The 22,349-nt window shown below is 36.2% G+C and overlaps 1 protein-coding gene across 1 annotated transcript; it reads left to right on the forward strand.

Moving 5' to 3' along the window:
• The first annotated feature begins 927 nt into the window (after positions 1-927).
• Positions 928-12,638, forward strand: LOC139901516 (protein FAR1-RELATED SEQUENCE 5-like). The gene is made up of 6 exons (XM_071884218.1): positions 928-960; positions 1,498-1,558; positions 1,642-2,127; positions 11,423-11,813; positions 11,940-12,186; positions 12,435-12,638. The coding sequence occupies exons 1-6, from the start codon at positions 928-930 to the stop codon at positions 12,636-12,638; spliced, it is 1,422 nt and encodes a 473-aa protein (XP_071740319.1).
• The last annotated feature ends 9,711 nt before the right edge of the window (positions 12,639-22,349 follow it).

Consider the following 22,349-nt stretch of genomic DNA (forward strand, 5'->3'; position numbering starts at 1 on the left):
TATATACCAATAGTACATACATCTAAAAGCTGTGTATTGTACGAGTACGAATACGGGTGCATACGAGTAGAATTATTGATGAAACTGAACGAGGATGTAATTGTAAGCATTTTTGTTAAGTAGAAGTATTTTGATAAGTGTCTTGAAGTCTTTCAAAAGTGTATGAATACATATTAAAACACTACATGTATATACATTTTAACTGAGTCGTTAAGTCATCGTTAGTCGTTACATGTAAACGTTGTTTTGAAACCTTTAGGTTAACGATCTTGTTGAATATTGTTAACCCATTGTTTATTATAACAAATGAGATGTTAAATTGTTATATTATCATGATATTATGATATATAATATATCTTAGTATGATATATATACAGTTAAATGTCGTTACAACGATAATCGTTACATATATGTCTCGTTTCGAAATCATTAAGTTAGTAGTCTTATTTTTACATATGTATTTCATTGTTAATACACTTAATAATATATTTACTTATAATTTAACATAATTAACCAAGTGTATCAATATCTTAATATGATTCATATGTACCTATTAAGACGTTGTTATAACGATAATCGTTATATATATCGTTTTCGAGTTTCTTAAATTAATAGTCTCATTTTTATGTATATAACTCATTGTTAAAATACCTAATAAGATACATACTTATAATAAAATCATGTTAACTATATATATAACCATATATATGTCATCGTATAGTTTTTACAAGTTTTAACATTCGTGAATCACCGGTCAACTTGGGTGGTCAATTGTCTATATGAAACCTATTCCAATTAATCAAGTCTTAACAAGTTTGATTGCTTAACATGTTGGAAACACTTAATCATGTAAATAACAATTTCATTTAATATATATATAAACATGGAAAAGTTCGGGTCACTACATTAATCATCCTGTATCTCCTAATGTTTCTGGAATTGATATCGCTGATTCATCTGGTAAGTTTTATAATTATTTAATTTTCATCTGTTACTGTTTTATTTTACTTTTTCTACTATCATTCATTCAATGTATGTTGCTGTTTTATTCTCAATTTTATAGAATCTAATACGGTTTTCATCAATATATTATCATACATTGTATGTATGTTATTGTTTAATACCTATACAATATGTGTTTTATCTTTACATGTTATCATACATCAGATGCATTGTACTGTAATACAATACTGTTTTCATCAATATATAAACATACATCATATGTATGTTATTGTTTATTACCTATACAATATTTAATTTTCTTTTAGATATTATTATACATCAGATGCATTTTACTGTTTTTATCATTATATTAACATACGTCATATGTATGTTATTTGTTTAATACCTATACATTATTTTGATTTATCATTAGATATTATCATACATAAGATGCATTTTACTGTAATACAATACTGTTTTTATCATTATATTAGCATACGTCATATGTGTGTTATTTGTTTAATTCGTATTCATAATTTATGTTATTTTTCTTAGATCCTATCATACATCAGATGCATTTTACTTTTTGATCCAAAACTTTTGTTACTTTTTTCATGTTCTCGCGTTACTTATTATGGTACATCACATGTATGTTAATATTTTTTATAGTTCTTACTTAAGTTTTTTTTTCTTTTACAGATGTTCTGAATGCTTTCCCTGTTATTGATGAATATAATCATATACTGAGTTCAGTTGAGCATCGAACTTCAAATGGTTCTAGGTTATGGTTTCCAGTAGTTCCTGATGCATTAAAGCCTGTTGTTGATTCTGTTTATCCTTCTTATGATCATTGCATGCGTTTTTATGAGAGTTATGCTGAATGTGCTGGATTTGATGTAAAGAAAGCTTCATTTAATAGGTTGGCTGATGGTACTATCAATTACGTTGTGTTCAGGTGTATCAGGTCGGGTGTTCCTAAAAGATTAGCTATTGATACTCTTGTTAATGAACCCTGTGTTGTTTCTAATCATGTTGATATATCGAAAAGAAATTCAAGTGTTATTTCTAATCATGCGGAGGCTGTGAACAATAAATCGAAACGTCAATCTAGGAAAGGTAAAGAAGTTGTTGATAATCAGGTTAATGATGAACATTCTTCGAATAAACCTCCTAAATTTGCTAACCGTAAGTCTTCAACAATTAAGTGTGGTTGTGAGGCTAGTCTAATGAAACAACCCAACCCGTATTCCATACGATAATTTTTTTTTAATACACATTTACGCGCCAATTAAATATGTAAACCATTCCACAAGTTCCATTTAAACGTACATCAATTTAAATGTTTACAAAAGGCACGAAGGCCATTAATTAATTTTAATACAAGTTTGACCCACTACAATGATAGTTTATAATCCAAATGACACTCGACGACCATGGTGTTTGGGGTTAAACTACCCAAGTCTCGGTCAAACTCCAAATAGCCAACACTTCCAAAAAGGCATCCCCTATCAACAAAGCGGGAACTCTACTCCAAAATAATGCCCTTACCCTTGTCCACAACCGAACCTATAAAGAGGTAAACAACGAGAGGGTAAGCAAAGCTTAGTGAATGCAATAATTATACACATACATATATAATCTACTTACTTGCATCACTTACACATTATCGTACACGAGCTAGCAATTCGACAACCATGCACAACATTAAGCATATACCAATAACCGCGAATTCATAAGGAGCTAGCAATACCAATAGCATATAGTTCATAATTAAATATGCTAACACAACATTCTTACAACCATGGTTAACCAATCGAACAAAGGAACGGTACTTAAAGGACCGTTGGAGTTCATAACATCCGTTAGTGTTACTTAAACAACGCGTAATCACTAATCCCCCGGGTGATGTCTTAAACAACGCGACTCACTCACCCCCATGACAATGTGGCGTCTTGAACAAAATGACGAATTCCACATGCCAATCAAAACGATGAGTGGTGTCTTAAACAACGCGACATCCACTCCCATGACAATGTGTTGCCTTAGACAACACGACAATACCACATGTCAATCAAACAATGAGTAGTGTCTTAAACAACGCGACAATACTACTCGTTACATAGGACGTGGTGTCTTAAACAACGCGACAAAGCCACATTCCTCCTACTCAAATAAATAAATTATATACATATACGCATAAGTATTCCACTCACCTTGACACAAGGATGGTGATTACGTACTTCCGACTTCAAAGCAATGTACCTAATACATTAAATACAAATTTAATACACAAACTAGTGGAATTAACCACATTACACCTACTTGAGCATTTAATGACCCAACTCGCATTAAATGGCTCAACCACACCACAACCGCCCCTTAAATGGCTAAGACTCGACTTTAATCATTAAAGCTAGTGAATTAAAGTCTACCAATTTCAACTAACACAAACTTAGGGTAATTCATACCCATTTCACTCAAACTAGGTCAACATTACTCTATTTGACCCATTTTGACACATACACTTTCAAACTTGTCAAACATGACCTATTTACCATTAGTCCAAACCCTAGATTATGGCTATTAGGGTTTTCATTACCACAACATAACCCAAATTCAACCATTTTACCCCCAAAAGGGTCATACAAGTCTCTAGTAACTAAAACCCTAGCCATTAACCAATTAAAACTCAAAACTTAGAGTTAGAGTTAGAACTTACCGAGACTATCAACGCGTAGTTTGAGACACAAGGAACAACTTTAATTCTTGCTACAAGGTTTGATTCACAATTCTCCAACTCCAAATCTTAAATTTAATCTAAATGGGTTTTGTGTTTTGGGAGAGAAAATGGAAAGAAAAGAGAAAAAGAAATTGAATTAAATGGATAAGTGGTGGAGATTTAATGCTCCCATCAGATCTACATGTCAAATTACCATTTTGCCCCTTAAAACCTCTTAAATGAGCTAAGTCCGGATTCTATCCAGCAGGACTGTCGCGGCGCGGCTCCATTCGTCGCGGCGTGACACATAAAGGGAAATTCGACCCTTCTCAACCCACTCTCTGATCCTGGTTCGCTCGATATACCGCGGCGCGGACCCATTTGTCGCTGCGTGGCCTAAGGCTGCATCTGAACAGCTCGACCACCTTAAACAATTTTCGATGTTATTTAATTTGTACAATCCAAACCCACTTCCTATTTTCACCTAGCCTTCAACAATAGTCTCACAAGACTTAACGCTAACAAAACCCATGTTTAAACTTATATATGCACACATTATCAAGTATACATATATGTATATATATATCTACACATATATTCATACATTTACGCATAAGCTAACGAGTTATAAACGTACAAATGATTAAGTATGTACCTTTCGATACGTACGGGAAAAACGGGATGTTACAACTCTCCCCCACTTGAATCGGAGCGCGTCCTCGCGATCCAAGCCACATGACAAGCTGGAAGATAAACCAATACGAACTCTTCGGGCTCCCAAGTAAATTCGGAACCTTTACTTCAACACCATTGGACTTTAAAGGTCCTTACCTCTTTATGTCTTAACTTCTTGACCTTCTCATCGAGTATAGCGATCGGCTCCTCAATATACTCTAACTTATTATTTAGCTCAATCTCGTCTAAAGGCACCCAAGATGAATCATCCGCAAGACACTTACGGAGATGGGAAACATGAAATGTATTATGGATCCCCGAAAGCTCTTCGGGTAATTCCAAACGATACGCGACTTCACCAACACGAGCTAAAACCTTAAATGGTCCAATAAACCGAGGAGCTAACTTTCCTCATTTTGGAAATCGAATAATACCCTTCCATGGCGAAACCTTAAGCATCACCATGTCACCTTCTTGAAATTCGATCGTTCGTCTACGCTTGTCGGCATACGAATTTTGCCTATCTTGAGCCTTTTTCATATGCTCTCGAATAATATCAATTTTGCTATTCATCTCTAAGACCAAATCGGTACTCCCGATTTCCTTTTGTCCCACTTCACCCCAACAAATCGGGGTTCGACACCTATACCCATAAAGCATCTCATATGGCGGCATCCCGATACTAGTATGATAACTATTATTGTACGAGAATTCCACCAAAGGTAAGTGCTCGTCCCAACTACCACCAAAATCAATAATACACGCCCGTAACATATCCTCCAATGTTTGATTCGTACGTTCGGTTTGACCGTCCGTTTGAGGATGATACGCCGTGCTCAGTTTCAATTGTGTACCCATATCTTCGTGAAACTTTTCCCAAAACCGAGATGTAAAACGGGTATCTCGATCCGAAATAATAGATATAGGAACCCCGTGTTGAGAGATGACTTCCTTGATAAACTACTTAGCCAACGTCTCCGACGATATTTCTTCCTTAATGGGAAGAAACAAAGCACTTTTCGTCAATCGATCAACTATAATCCAAATCGAATCAAATTGGGTTCTCGCCGTTTTAGGTAACTTTGTGATGAAATCCATGGTAATGTGCTCCCATTTCCATTTTGGGATTTCTAACGGTTGCAACTTACCATACGGCTTTTGGTGTTCGGCTTTAACTTGCAAACATGTAACACATTATTCAACATATTTTACGACATCGCGTTTCATGCCCGGCCACCAATAATCCTTCCTCAAGTCAAGATACATTTTCGTCGCGCCCGGATGAATGGAATACTTTGACCTATGTGCTTCATCAAGTAGCACTTATCGATAATCACCCATCTTAGGCACCCACACTCTTCCTTGAAAAGACAACAACCCACGCGAACCCATAGTAATGAGTTCCGATTGCCCCACAATTCGTTCCGCATGCTTGTTGTGAACATAAGCCTCTATTTGAATCACACCAAGTTTTTCAAGAAAATCGTTAGTAATAATCATACGTAACAATCCCAATCGTAACGCCGGGTGATGACTCTTTCGACTTAACGCATCCGCGACTACATTCGCCTTGCCCGGATGATAAAGTATTTCACAGTCATAATCTTTTACCACATCCATCCACCTACGTTGACGATAATTTAAATCTCATTGATTAAAGAGATGTTTCAAACTCTTATGATCCGAATAAATCGTACTCTTGACACCATACAAGTAATGGCGCCAAATTTTCAACGCATGCACAACGTCCGCCAACTCAAGATCATGAGTCGGATATCTCGTTTCGTGTTCTTTTAGTTGTCGAGAGGCATAAGCAATGACTTTACCTCTTTGCATTAGAACACACCCGAGCTCATTTAACGAAGCATCACAATAAACCGTCATGTCTTCCACTCCTTCTGGCAACACTAACACCGGAGCTTGGCACAACTTCTCTTTTAACAATTGAAAAGCAATTTCTTGCTCGTTTTCCCAATTAAATCTCGCGTCCTTCCTCGTCAACTTCGTCAATGAAGAAGCGATCTTAGAAAAGTCTTGGATAAACCGACGATAATAACCAGCCAATCCGAGAAAACTTCGGACCTCCGTAGGCGTAGTCGGTTGTCTCCAACTCTTTACCGTCTTAATCTTCCCCGGATCTACTTGAATACCGTCCTTGTTCACAATGTGGCCAAGGAATGGAACCTCCCTTAGCCAAAATTCACATTTGGAGAACTTGGCATACAACTTATCCTTTCTTAACGTCTTCAATACTTCTCGCAAATGACGTTCATGTTCATTCATACTTTTCGAGTAGACTAGTATGTCGTCAATGAACACAATCACCGACTTGTCCAACATAGGTTGGCTCACTCGGTTCATAAGGTCCATGAATGCCGCCGGTGCATTCGTAAGACCAAAAGGCATAACCAAAAACTCAAAATGCCCATAACTAGTTCGAAAAGCCGTTTTCTCGATATCTTCCTCACGGACCCGCATTTGGTGATAGCTGAACCGTAGGTCGATTTTAGAGAAATACGTTGCACCTTGGAGTTGGTCAAGCAAATCGTCAATCCTAGGCAAAGGATAACGATTCTTGATCGTCACTTTATTTAACTCCCGGTAATCGATGCACATCCGCATACTACCATCCTTCTTCTTTACGAATTAAACCGGAGCGCCCCATGGCGAAGCACTCGGTCAAATAAAACCCTTCTCAAGTAACTCTTGGGTTTGATTTAGAAACTCTTGTATTTCTGTTGATGCTAAATGATAAGGAGTTTTAGCAATGGGGGTAGCCCCCGGAACCAACTCAATGCGAAATTCTACTTGTCTTTCCGCCAGAACACCCGGTAACTCGTCCGGAAAAACGTCTTCGAATTCACTAACCACCGGAATTTCAAGAATGGGGGGTGGCTCATCACGAGTATCAACAACATGGGCAAGATAAGCTATGCCACCACTAACAAGAAAACGACGTGCCCGTGCAAAAGAACATATAGGCACAAATCTTCTTCGTTTATCGCCGTGAATAATTAACTCTCCCCCACTTGGGGCCTTTACACGAATAAATTTTTCGTGGCATGCAATATCGGCTCTATTATGATCGAGCCAATCCATACCAACAACGATATCGAAATCGCCCAAAGTCATCGGGATAAGATCAATCTTAAAGTTTTCGGTACCAAAAACGACATCACAATTTTTACACACATCAACCACTAACACCGTCTTACCGTCCGCTATTTCGACTTCTACCGGACGACTTAACTTAGCTAAAGGCTTATTAAGTCTAGGCACAAATTTTGGAGATACAAACGACAAATTCGCACCGCTATCAAATAGGATCCATGCCGGATTAGAGTTAACCATGAAAGTACCTGAAACGACTTCATTGGATTGTTTGGCTTCTTCGTTCGTCATCAAGTAATTACGACCCCTAGCCATACCCGCCGCCTTCTCTAGCCGCTTGACATTATCATTGCGTAACTCGGGACACTCGGGCCTCTTGTGCCTTTCTTTACCACAATTGAAACAAGTAAATTTGGCTGTAGAAGGTGGATTGGTGCAATCACGGGCCATGTGCCCCCTTCGCCCACAATTATGACAAGAATAACGAAATTCCCCCGGAGCACTCTTCTTCACACTACCCACACTATCGGTTGCACCTTTACTCTTCTTGTTCGAATGACTAGTAGCTTCGAACTTCCTCTTACCAAAAGTAAAACCACCTTTTCTTAGCACAAGCGCCTCAAAACCCTTCGCCATATTGAACAATTCATCGAAGCACTTCACCACGTTCACACTAATTTTCTCTTGATAGTTATCATTCAAGATTCGATAGAAATCTTCTTTCAACATTTTATCATTCCCGACATACTCCGGGCAAAATTGGGTCTTGGACAAAAACACGGATTTGAGAGTGTTCAAATCCATCGACCCTTGCCTCAAGGAACGTAGTTCATCCTTAAGCCTTGTAAGATCGGCCGAAGTTCGGTATTCATCGAAAAACTCCACCTTGAATTCATCCCATGTGAACTCCATGCATTGTTCTTCGCCATAAAGTCGGATCTTCGCGTCCCACCACAATTTAGCATCACCCCTTAACATGCTACAACCATATCTCGTCTTTTTATCAAGAGGGCATTCACACGTACGAAACTCCCCCTCCATATCGAAGATCCAACGGGCACTCTTAAGTGGGTCCCATTCACCATCGAAGGTAGGAGGTTGAGAGTCCTTGAAATTATTATAGAAGAAGTCCCGTCTCCCCACATTATCCTCTTGAAGAACGGCCTTCACTTGCTCCTTGACTACATTGACTAATTGCTCGTCAATTGTATCTAGAAACATTTTCTTAACATCCTCGAGGAACTCCGCCTTTTGACATTTAAAGATGGCCTCAACTTTGGCCGTGAACTCAACGTCCTCACTCGTACTTCCATCATTGGTGTCGTGCCCGTTTCTCATCTTTATTCTATAAAATGAATTAGATTAAACAACGAAACGAAAGGACATAACACAATTGTATATGCATATACGCCACACTACTCCATCTTGCTCAACAATCGTCGTACATTACTTGTTTGACACGATTTGCACCCGTAACAGCGGTAGCTAATCATTGTTACGCGAGCACGTCGCATTAACTTGCTAGTACAACGTCTATCTCACTTGATGATTATAACTTCAACACAAACAATTAATGCAAGGTTAAATCATATAGACCTAAGCACTAACAAATTCCCGATTAGACCCAAAGTCCTACAAGTCCCGCATAAAAGCGCATGCACAAAAAAGTCTAAGTCTAGGCACCTATCTCAAGTCGCCTAAATTCCTTAGACCATGCTCTGATACCACTTGAAACAACCCAACCCGTATTCCATACGATAAATTTTTTTTTTTAATACACATTTACGTGCCAATTAAATATGTAAACCATTCCACAAGTTCCATTTAAACGTACATCAATTTAAATCTTTACAAAAGGCACGAAGGCCATTAATTAATTTTAATACAAGTTTGACCCACTACAATGGTAGTTTATAATCCAAACGACACTCGACGAGCATGGTGTTTGGGGTTAAACTACCCAAGTCTCGGTCAAACTCCAAAGAGCTAACACTTCCAAAAAGGCATCCCCTATCAACAAAGCGGGAACTCTACTCCAAAATAATGCCCTTACCCTTGTCCACAACCGAACCTATAAAGAGGTAAACAACGAGAGGGTAAACAAAGCTTAGTGAATGCAATAATTATACACATACATATATAATCTACTTACTTGCATCACTTATACATTATCGTACACGAGCTAGCAATTCGACAACCATGCACAACATTAAGCATATACCAATAACCGTGAATTCATAAGGAGCTAGCAATACCAATAGCATATAGTTCATAATTAAATATGCTAACACAACATTCTTACAACCATGGTTAACCAATCGAACAAGGGAACGGTACTTAAAAGACCGTTGGAGTTCATAACATCCGTTAGTGTTACTTAAACAATGTGTAATCACTAATCCCCTGGGTGATGTCTTAAACAATGCGACTCACTCACCCCCATGACAATGTGGTGTCTTGAACAACGCAACGAATTCCACATGCCAATCAAAACGATGAGTGGTGTCTTAAACAACGCGACATCCACTCCCATGACAATGTGTTGCCTTAGGCAACACGACAATACCACATGTCAATCAAACAATGAGTAGTGTCTTAAACAACGCGACAATACTACTCGTTACATAGGACGTGATGTCTTAAACAACGCGACAAAGCCACATTCCTCCTACTCAAATAAATACATTATATACATATACGCATAAGTATTCCACTCACCTTGACACAAGGATGGTGATTACGCACTTTCGACTTCAAAGCAATGTACCTAATACATTAAATACAAATTTAATACACAAACTAGTGGAATTAACCACATTACACCTACTTGAGCATTTAATGACCCAACTCGCATTAAATGGCTCAACCACATCACATCCGCCCCTTAAATGGCTAAGAATCGACTTTAATCATTAAAGCTAGTGAATTAAAGTCTACCAATTTCAACTAACACAAACTTAGGGTAATTCATACCCATTTCACCCAAACTAGGTCAACATTACTCTATTTGACCCATTTTGACACATACACTTTCAAACTTGTCAAACATGACCTATTTACCATTAGTCCAAACCCTAGATTATGGCTATTAGGGTTTTCATTACCACAATATAACCCAAATTCACCCATTTTACCCCCAAAAGGGTCATACAAGTCTCTAGTAACCAAAACCCTAGCCATTAACCAATTAAAACTCAAAACATAGAGTTAGAACTTACCGAGACTATCAACGCATAGTTTGAGACACAAAGAACAACTTTAATTCTTGCTCCAAGGTTTGATTCACAATTCTCCAACTCCAAATCTTAAATTTAATCTAAATGGGTTTTGTGTTTTGGGAGAGAAAATGGAAAGAAAAGAGAAAAAGAAATTGAATTAAATGGATAAGTGGTGGAGATTTAATGCTCCCATCAGATCTACATATCAAATTACCATTTTGCCCCTTAAATGAGCTAAGTCCGGATTCTATCCAGCAGGACTGCCGCGTCGCGGCTCCATTCATCGCGGCGCGACACATAAAGGGAAATTCGACCCTTCTTAACCCACTCTCTGATCCTGGTTCGCTCGATATGCCGCGGCGCGGACCCATTTGCCGCGGCGCGGCCTAAAGCTGCATCTGAACAGCTCGACCACCTTAAACAATTTTCGATGTTATTTAATTTGTACAATCCAAACCCGCTTCCTATTTTCACCTAGCCTTCAACAATAGTCTCACAAGACTTAACGCTAACAAAACCCATGTTTAAACTTATATATGCACACATTATCAAGTATACATATATGTATATATATCTACACATATATTCATACATTTACGCATAAGCTAACGAGTTATAAACGTACAAATGATTAAGTATGTACCTTTCGATACGTACGAGAAAAACGGGATGTTACATCTAAGGTGTAAATATGAAAATGGTAAGATATTCATTTTCAAGTTTTTTGAGGGGCACAATCATAAGCTTGTTTGTGAAGCTAATAAGAATTCGCTGAACAAGAAGAGAAAGATGCAGTATTTTGATATAAACTTTGTTCAGGATCTTGCTTCGAAGTCTAATATTGGCCCTATGCTTGCTCATCATATTAACTGTGATATTAGTGGTGGTTATGATATGGTTGGTCCTACTAATGTAGATTACAAAAATTTTAGGCGTGATCTGCTAAGGCATATTTGTGAAACTGATGCTCACATTGTCATTGAAAATCTGCTTAGGAAGAAGGAGGTTTTACCTGATTTTACTTGCGAGTATAGATGTGATGAAGAAGGTTGTTTAACTGGTGTTTTTTGGGCTGATCAGTTGTCTAAAATGAATTACAAAGAATTTGGTGACATTGTGTCATTTGATGCAACATATGGTACCAATAGGTATTTTTTGTTTTTTTTTTTGTTTTAGGTTTTTATTTGAACTTGTTTTTGTTTTAACATTCTTTAGTTGTATGTTAGCTCTTAATGTTGTTTTTTGTATTATTTTTTTTTCAAGTACAATATGAGATTTGTTCCTATCACTGGTATTGATAATCACAAGAAGCTTGTTATTTTTGGTGCTGCATTGCTATCGCGTGAAACTATTGATTCGTACAAATGGTTTATTGACTGTTTTCTAAAAACTTTCTCTAATGAACCTGGTTTGGTTACTACTGATCAAGACCCTGCAGTGTTGGAAGCGGTGGCTGAGAAGTTTAAAACTGTAAAACACAGATTATGTATGTGGCACATCAGTCAGAAGTTAAAGGATAAGGTAACTTTTATTTTAAAGAACATGTAACTTTTTATGTATATTTATTAATTATTTTATTTTTTTATCATTCATCTCCTGTTTTTTATATTTTCTTAAATGAAATGGTAACTTTTTATTCATTTTTTTGTTATCATTCATGTGTTGTATTTTAATATCTATTTGTTTTTTCAATACTAAGTTATATTATTTTTGTTAATATTCATATGATGTATCTTAATATTTTTTGTTTTGTTACATTTGTTTTTCAGGTTGGTTATGTTTTGTATAATAATAAAGGTTTCCGCAAACGTATGAATTACATATTTTGGAACAAAGAAATGTCTGTATCATCTTTTGAAAGACATTGGAAGTCGTTAATTGAAGATTTTGAGTTAGATGGTGCAAAGTGGTTTGACGATATGTATGCAATCAAGGAGATGTGGATTCCTTGCTTTTTAGAGGTGTACCAATGAATGGCTTAATGCGAACATCCTCATTATCTGAAAGTGAGAATTCGTTTTTCTCTAAATGTAAAAATAAGCATTCAAATTTAGTTGATTTCTTTTCTAGATTTGATGCTGCCATGGATAAGCAGCGTCATAATACCAGATTGATAGATTCTCAAATGGAAAGCAGATCTATTAAGTGTAGAACTGTTAAGTCGATTGAGCTTCATGCAAGAGACGTGTACACTCCCACCTTTTTTTTGTTAGTTCAAGATGAAATTTTTCAATCTGATAAAATGTGTTCTCGAATAAGTTGTGTTGCTGAGGGTGATGAAGAACTTAAAAAGATTATTGAAGTTCAGGAAAAGTTCATTCCTCCTCGTAAGAAAATGATTTACAAGGTTAGTTTTTTCATTTTTTTCCGTTTGTTTCTGTTATTTATGTACCTTTTTGTTTTTGTTTATATATATATATATATATATATATATATATATATATATATATATATATATATATATATATATATATATATATATATATATATATATATATATATATATATATATATTTTTTCCCTCAGATATCTCTTCATTCTGTATCTGGTGAAGCACATTGTTCGTGTCTGTTGTTCAACCGTGAAGGTCGTTTGTGTCGTCACATATTTCATGTTTATGAAATTAATGACATTTTTCAAATTCCTAAACAACACATATTGAGGAGGTGGACTAGAGATTCATCTGAATCTTTGAATGTTATTTTTGCTGGTGTTAATTAGCATTCTGATGCCTACATGATTACCAAACATCTTTTCAATACCTTTAGGAGAGTTGTTTCTAATTGTAAGAATGACAAAGAAATACTCCAGCTTTTTAGTGATAAGTTTGATGGCTTTGTTAAAGAATTTGCACCTTCCATTCCTGACCAACATTCTTCAGTAACAAAGGTTCAACAAATTGAGAATGTTTTGGGATTTTTAAAGCCAAGTAATGTAAAGGTTCGTGCTCCAGTTGTCGTTCCAAACAAAGGTCAACGCAGCAGTAAAAGGTATAAAAGTGCTCGAGAAGTGGCTGCCAGTAATTCGTCTGTAAATAGGAGAAAGTGCCATCGTTGTAATGGGATTGGTCATAATGTTCGTACTTGAAATGTCCCGTTCTTATTGATTAAAAACGTTCCATATTAATTGATTTCGTTGCGAGGTTTTGACCTCTATATGAGACGTTTTTCAAAGACTGCATTCATTTTTAAAATAAACCATAACCTTTATTTCATAAATAAAGGTTTAAAAAGCTTTACGTAGATTATCAAATAATGATAATCTAAAATATCCTGTTTACACACGACCATTACATAATGGTTTACAATACAAATATGTTACATCGAAATCAGTTTCTTGAATGCAGTTTTTACACAATATCATACAAACATGGACTCCAAATCTTGTCCTTATTTTAGTATGCAACAGCGGAAGCTCTTAGTATTCACCTGAGAATAAACATGCTTTAAACGTCAACAAAAATGTTGGTGAGTTATAGGTTTAACCTATATATATATCAAATCGTAACAATAGACCACAAGATTTCATATTTCAATACACATCCCATACATAGAGATAAAAATCATTCATATGGTGAACACCTGGTAACCGACATTAACAAGATGCATATATAATAATATCCCCATCATTCCGGGACACCCTTCGGATATGATATAAATTTCGAAGTACTAAAGCATCTGGTACTTTGGATGGGGTTTGTTAGGCCCAATAGATCTATCTTTAGGATTCGCGTCAATTAGGGTGTCTGTTCCCTAATTCTTAGATTACCAGACTTAATAAAAAGGGCCATATTCGATTTCGATAATTCAACCATAGAATGTAGTTTCACGTACTTGTGTCTATTTTGTAAATCATTTATAAAACCTGCATGTATTCTCATCCCAAAAATATTAGATTTTAAAAGTGGGACTATAACTCACTTTCACAGATTTTTAGTTCGTCGGGAAGTAAGACTTGGCCACTGTTTAATTCACGAACCTATAACAATATATAAATATATATCACAGTATGTTCAAAATATATTTACAACACTTTTAATATATTTTGATATTTTAAGTTTATTAAGTCAGCTGTCCTCGTTATTAACCTACAACTAGTTGTCCACAGTTAGATGTACAGAAATAAATCGATAAATATTATCTTGAATCAATCCACGACCCAGTGTATACGTATCTCAGTATTGATCACAACTCAAACTATATATATTTTGGAATCAACCTCAACCCTGTATAGCTAACTCCAACATTCACATATAGAGTGTCTATGGTTGTTCCGAAATATATATAGATGTGTCGACATGATAGGTCGAAACATTGTATACGTGTCTATGGTATCTCAAGATTACATAATATACAATACAAGTTGATTAAGTTATGGTTGGAATAGATTTGTTACCAATTTTCACGTAGCTAAAATGAGAAAAATTATCCAATCTTGTTTTACCCATAACTTCTTCATTTTAAATCCGTTTTGAGTGAATCAAATTACTATGGTTTCATATTGAACTCTATTTTATGAATCTAAACAGAAAAAGTATAGGTTTATCGTCGGAAAAATAAGTTACAAGTCTTTTTTGTAAAGGTAGTCATTTCAGTTGAAAGAACGACGTCTAGATGACCATTTTAGAAAATATACTTCCACTTTGAGTTTAACCATAATTTTTGGATATAGTTTCATGTTCATAATAAAAATAATTTTCCCAGAATAACAACTTTTAAATCAAAGTTTAACATAGTTTTTAATTAACTAACCCAAAACAGCCCGCGGTGTTACTACGACGGCGTAAATCCGGTTTTACGGTGTTTTTCGTGTTTCCAGGTTTTAAATCATTAAGTTAGCATATCATATAGATATAGAACATATGTTTAGTTGATTTTAAAAGTCAAGTTAGAAGGATTAACTTTTATTTGCGAACAAGTTTAGAATTAACTAAACTATGTTCTAGTGATTACAAGTTTAAACCTTCGAATAAGATAGCTTTATATGTATAAATCGAATGATGTTATGAACATCATTACTACCTCAAGTTCCTTGGATAAACCTACTGGAAATGAGAAAAATGGATCTAGCTTCAAAGGATCCTTGGATGGCTTGAAAGTTCTTGAAGCAGAATCATGACACGAAAACAATTTCAAGTAAGATTTCCACTCGAAATAAGATTGTTATAGTTATAGAAATTGAATTAAAGTTTGAATATGATTATTACCTTGTATTAGAAAGATAACCTACTGTAAGTAACAAAGGTTTCTTGATCTTGGATGATTACTTGGAATGGATTTAGAAAACTTGGAAGTAAACTTGCAATCTTGGAAGTATTCTTGATTTTATGAAACTAGAACTTTTGGAATTTATGAAGAACACTTAGAACTAGAAGATAGAACTTGAGAGAGATCAATTAGATGAATAAAATTGAAGAATGAAAGTGTTTGTAGGTGTTTTTGGTCGTTGGTGTATGGATTAGATATAAAGGATATGTAATTTTGTTTTCATGTAAATAAGTCATGAATGATTACTCATATTTTTGTAATTTTATGAGATATTTCATGCTAGTTGCCAAATGATGGTTCCTACATGTGTTAGGTGACTCACATGGGCTACTAAGAGCTGATAATTGGAGTGTATATACCAATAGTACATACATCTAAAAGCTGTGTATTGTACGAGTACGAATACGGGTGCATACGAGTAGAATTGTTGATGAAACTGAACGAGGATGTAATTGTAAGAATTTTTGTTAAGTTGAAGTATTTTTATAAGTGTCTTGAAGTCTTTCAAAAGTGTATGAATACATATTAAAACACTACATGTATATACATTTTAACTGAGTCGTTAAGTCATCGTTAGTCGTTACATGTAAATGTTGTTTTGAAAACTTTAGGTTAACGATCTTGTTGAATGTTGTTAACCCATTGTTTATTATAACAAATGAGATGTTAAATTGTTATATTATCATGATATTATGATATATAATATATCTTAGTATGATATATATACAGTTAAATGTCGTTACAACGATAATCGTTACATATATGTCTCGTTTCGAAATCATTAAGTTAGTAGTCTTATTTTTACATATGTATTTCATTGTTAATACAGTTAATAATATATTTACTTATCATTTAACATAATTAACCAAATGTATCAATATCTTAATATGATTCATATGTACCTAGTAAGACGTTGTTATAACGATAATCGTTATATATATCGTTTTCGAGTTTCTTAAATTAATAGTCTCATTTTTATGTATATAACTCATTGTTAAAATACCTAATGAGATACATACTTATAATAAAATCATGTTAACTATATATATAACCATATATATGTCATCATATAGTTTTTATAAGTTTTAACGTTCGTGAATCACCGGTCAACTTGGGTGGTCAATTGTCTATATGAAACCTATTTCAATTAATCAAGTCTTAAAAAGTTTGATTGCTTAATATGTTGGAAATACTTAATCATGTAAATAACAATTTCATTTAATATATATATAAACATGGAAAAGTTCGGGTCACTACAGTACCTACCCGTTAAATAAATTTCGTCCCGAAATTTTAAGCAGTTGGAGGTGTTGACGTATCTTCTGGAAATAAATGCGGGTATTTCTTCTTCATCTGATCTTCATGCTCCCAGGTGAACTCGGGTCCTCTACGAGCATTCCATCGAACCTTAACAATCGGTATCTTGTTTTGTTTAAGTCTCTTAACCTCACGATCCATTATTTCGACGGGTTCTTCAATGAATTGAAGTTTTTCATTGATTTGAATTTCGTCCAACGGAATAGTGAGATCTTCTTTAGCAAAACATTTCTTCAAATTTGAGACGTGGAAAGTGTTATGTACAGCCGCGAGTTGTTGAGGTAGCTCCAGTTGGTAAGCTACTGGTCCGACACGATCTATAATCTTGAATGGTCCAATGTACCTTGGATTTAGTTTCCCCCGTTTACCAAATCGAACAACGCCTTTCCAAGGTGAAACCTTAAGCATGACCATTTCTCCAATTTCAAACTCTATATCTTTTCTTTTACTGTCCGCGTAGCTCTTTTGTCGACTCTGGGCAGTTTTCAATCTTTGTTGAATTTGGATGATTTTCTCGGTAGTTTCTTGTATTATCTCCGGACCCGTAATCTGTCTATCCCCCACTTCACTCCAACAAATCGGAGACCTGCACTTTCTACCATTAAGTGCTTCAAACGGCGCCATCTCAATGCTTGAATGGTAGCTGTTGTTGTAGGAAAATTCTGCTAACAGTAGATGTCTATCCCAACTATTTCCGAAATCAATAACACAAGCTCGTAGCATGTCTTCAAGCATTTGTATCATCCTTTCGTTCTGCCCATCAGTTTGTGGATGATAGGCAGTACTCATGTCTAGACGAGTTCTCAATGCTTGCTGTAATGTATGCTAGAATCTTGAAATAAATCTGCCATCCCTATAAGAGATAATAGAGATTGGTATTCCACGTCTGGAGACGACTTCCTTCAAATACAGTCGTGCTAACTTCTCCATCTTGTCATCTTCTCTTATTGGTAGGAAGTGTGCTGACTTGGTGAGACGATCAACTATTACCCAAATAGTATCATAACCACTTGCAGTCCTTGGCAATTTAGTAATGAAATCCATGGTAATGTTTTCCCATTTCCATTCCGGGATTTCAGGTTGTTGTAGTAGACCTGATGGTTTCTGATGTTCAGCTTTGACCTTAGAACACGTCAAACATTCTCCTACATATTTAGCAATATCGGCTTTCATACCTGGCCACCAAAAATGTTTCTTACGATCCTTGCACATCTTCCCCGTTCAAGGATGTATTGAGTATCTGGTTTTATGAGCTTCTCTAAGTACCATTTCTCTCATATCTCCAAATTTTGGTACCCAAATTCTTTCAGCCCTATACCGGGTTCCGTCTTCCCGAATATTAAGATGCTTCTCCGATCCTTTGGGTATTTCATCCTTTAAATTTCCCTCTTTTAAAACTCCTTGTTGCGCCTCCTTTATTTGAGTAGTAAGGTTAGTGTGAATCATTATATTCATAGAATTTACTCGAATGGGTTCTCTGTCTTTTCTGCTCAAGGCGTCGGCTACCACATTTGCCTTCCCCGGGTGGTAACGAATCTCAAAGTCGTAATCATTCAACAATTCAATCCACCTACGCTGCCTCATATTCAGTTGTTTCTGATTAAATATGTGTTGAAGACTTTTGTGGTCGGTATATATAATACTTTTGACCCCATATAAGTAGTGCCTCTAAGTCTTTAATGCAAAAAACAACCGCGCCTAATTCCAAATCATGCGTCGTATAATTTTGCTTGTGAATCTTCAATTGTCTAGACGCATAAGCAATCACCTTCGTCCGTTGCATTAATACACAACCGAGACCTTGCTTTGATGCGTCACAATAAATCACAAAATCATCATTCCTTTCAGGCAATGACAATATAGGTACCGTAGTTAGCTTTTTCTTCAATAATTGAAACGCCTTCTCTTGTTCATCCTTTCATTCAAATTTCTTCCCTTTATGCGTTAATGCAGTCAAGGGTTTTGCTATTTTGGAGAAATCTTGGATGAATCTTCTGTAGTAACCAGCCAATCCTAAAAATTGACGTATATGCTTCGGAGTTTTTGGGGTTTCCCACTTTTCAACTGTTTCGATCTTTGCCGGGTCCACCTGGATACCTTCTTTGTTCACTATGTAACCGAGGAATTGAACTTCTTCCAACCAAAATGCACACTTTGAAAACTTAGCGTACAGTTTTTCTTTCCTCAATACTTCTAGCACTTTTCTCAAATGTTCTTCGTGCTCTTAATCATTCTTTGAGTAAATAAGTATGTCATCGATGAAAACAATGACAAACTTGTCAAGATATGGCCCACAAACTCGGTTCATAAGGTCCATGAACACAGCTGGTGCGTTAGTCAATCCAAACGGCATAACCATAAACTCGTAATGACCATAACGCGTCCTAAAAGCAGTTTTTGGAATATCATCCACCTTTACTCGCATTTGATGATATCCAGAACGTAAATCGATCTTCGAATAAACCGACGAGCCTTGTAGTTGATCAAATAAGTTGTCAATTCTCGGCAGTGGATAACGGTTTTTAATGGTAAGTTTATTCAACTCTCTGTAGTCAATATACAACCTAAATGTACCATCCTTCTTCTTGACAAACAAAATAGGAGCTCCCCATGGTGATGTGCTTGGTCGAATGAAACCACGTTCTAATAGTTCTTGCAGTTGGCTTTGCAGTTCTTTCATCTCGCTGGGTGCGAGTCTATAAGGAGCACGAGTTATTGGTGCATCTCCTGGTACAAGATCTATTTGAAATTCAACAGATCGATGTGGAGGTAGTCCCGGTAATTCTTTCGGAAATACATCGGGAAATTCTTTTGCGACGGGAACATCATTGATGCTCTTTTCTTCAGTTTGTACTTTCTCGACGTGTGCTAGAACAGCATAGCAACCTTTTCTTATTAGTTATTGTGCCTTCAAATTACTAATAAGATGTAGCTTCATGTTACCCTTTTCTCCGTACACCATTAAGGGTTCTCCTTCTTCTCGTACAATGCGAATTGCATTTTTATAACATACGATCTCTGCTTTCACCTTCTTCAGCCAGTCCATGCCAACTATTACATCAAAACTCCCTAACTCTACTGGTATCAAATCAATCTTAAATATTTTGCTACCCAGTTTAATTTCTCGATTCCGGCATATATTATCTGCTGAAATTAATTTACCGTTTGCTAATTCGAGTAAAAATTTACTATCCAACGGCGTCAATGGACAACTTAATTTAGCACAAAAATCTCTACTCATATAGCTTCTATCCGCACCCGAATCAAATAAAACGTAAGCAGATTTATTGTCAATAAGAAACGTACCGGTAACAAGCTCCGGGTCTTCCTGTGCCTCTGCCGCATTAATATTGAAAACTCTTCCGCGGCCATGTCCATTCGTGTTCTCCTGGGTCGGGCAATTTCTAATAATGTGGCCCGGTTTTCCACATTTATAACAAACTACATTGGCATAATTTGCTCCGACACTACTTGCTCCGCCATTACTCGTTCCGACACCATTTGTTCCTTTCGTTCTGTTAACCCCTGGTCCGTAGACCTCACACTTCGCTGCGCTATGACCATTTCTTTTACACTTGTTGCAAAATTTGGTGCAGAACCCCGAGTGATACTTTTCACACCATTGGTATAGCTGCTTCTGATTGTTGTTGTTGTTGCGGTTGTTATTGTTGTTGGGATGATTGTTGTAGTTGTTGTTGTTGTTGTTGTTGTTGGGCCGTTTGTTGTAGTTGCGATTGATGTTGCGATTGTTGGGATAATTGTTGCGATTATTATTGTAATTGCTGTTGTTGTTGTATTGGTGATTCTTATCACCGTTTTCCTCCCACTTTCTTTTGACTTGCTTCACATTGGCCTCTTCAGCCGTCTGTTCTTTAATTCTTTCCTCAATCTGGTTCACTAGTTTGTGAGCCATTCTACATGCCTGTTGTATGGAGATGGGCTCGTGTGAACTTATATCTTCTTGGATTCTTTCTGGTAATCCTTCCACAAATGCGTCGATCTTCTCTTCCTGATTTTCGAACGCTCCCGGACACAATAGGCACAATTCTGTGAATCGTCTTTCGTATGTGGTAATATCAAATCCTTGGGTTCGTAAACCTCTAAGTTCTGTCTTGAGCTTATTGACCTCGGTTCTAGGACGGTACTTCTCATTCATCAAGTGCTTGAATGCTGACCACGGTAGTGCGTACGCATCATCTTGTCCCACTTGCTCTAGATAGGTATTCCACCATGTTAACGCAGAACCTGTGAAGGTATGCGTAGCGTACTTCACTTTGTCCTCTTCAGTACACTTAATTATGGCAAACACCGATTCGACCTTCTCGGTCCACCGTTTCAATCCGATCAGTCCTTCGGTTCCATCAAATTCCAAAGGTTTGCAGGCAGTGAATTCTTTGTAGGTGCATCCTACACGATTTCCTGTACTGCTAGATCCAAGGTTATTGTTGGTATGTAGCGCAGCCTGTACTGCGGCTATGTTTGAAGCTAGAAAAGTACGGAATTCCTCTTCATTCACATTCACGGTGTGTCGAGTAGTCGGTGCCATTTCCTTCAAAATAGTCAAATGGAACAAGTTAATCATACAGAATATTAAGAGTAGTTAATAGTATTTCGTAGCATAATATGAACTCATTTATAAAAGCTTTTTCTTCATATTAGCGTTTTATAAGTTTAAATTCGGGTAGTACCTACTCGTTAAGTTCATACTTAGTAGCTAATATACAATTCAACTACTACAATTCTATATGAAAAACTGATTATAATAATATTTCACGTTCAAACTTTTATACAATATTTTACAAACTTACAATACCGCTTATTTTACATAAAGCATGAAATATAGCACACAATAACTTTGATACAAGATAGTTGTGAAGATAATTCTAGCTAGTACACAAGTCGTTCAGCAAAGGCAATAAAGACACGTATTCATACATCCAGAAACAAGTCATGCATTCTGGTTTTACTAGGACTACTTCCCATCCTTGGTCTTGTGGAACATAACCGTTATGGACGTTGATAAGACAGCGTGTTGTAACGTCGTCAAAGGGACGAGTGGTTACGTAATGACCAACAGTCTCGTAATAACCTAAAAACCTC

Source organism: Rutidosis leptorrhynchoides, chromosome 3 (genome assembly GCF_046630445.1).
Source record: "Rutidosis leptorrhynchoides isolate AG116_Rl617_1_P2 chromosome 3, CSIRO_AGI_Rlap_v1, whole genome shotgun sequence".
Taxonomy (NCBI): Eukaryota; Viridiplantae; Streptophyta; class Magnoliopsida; order Asterales; family Asteraceae; genus Rutidosis; species Rutidosis leptorrhynchoides.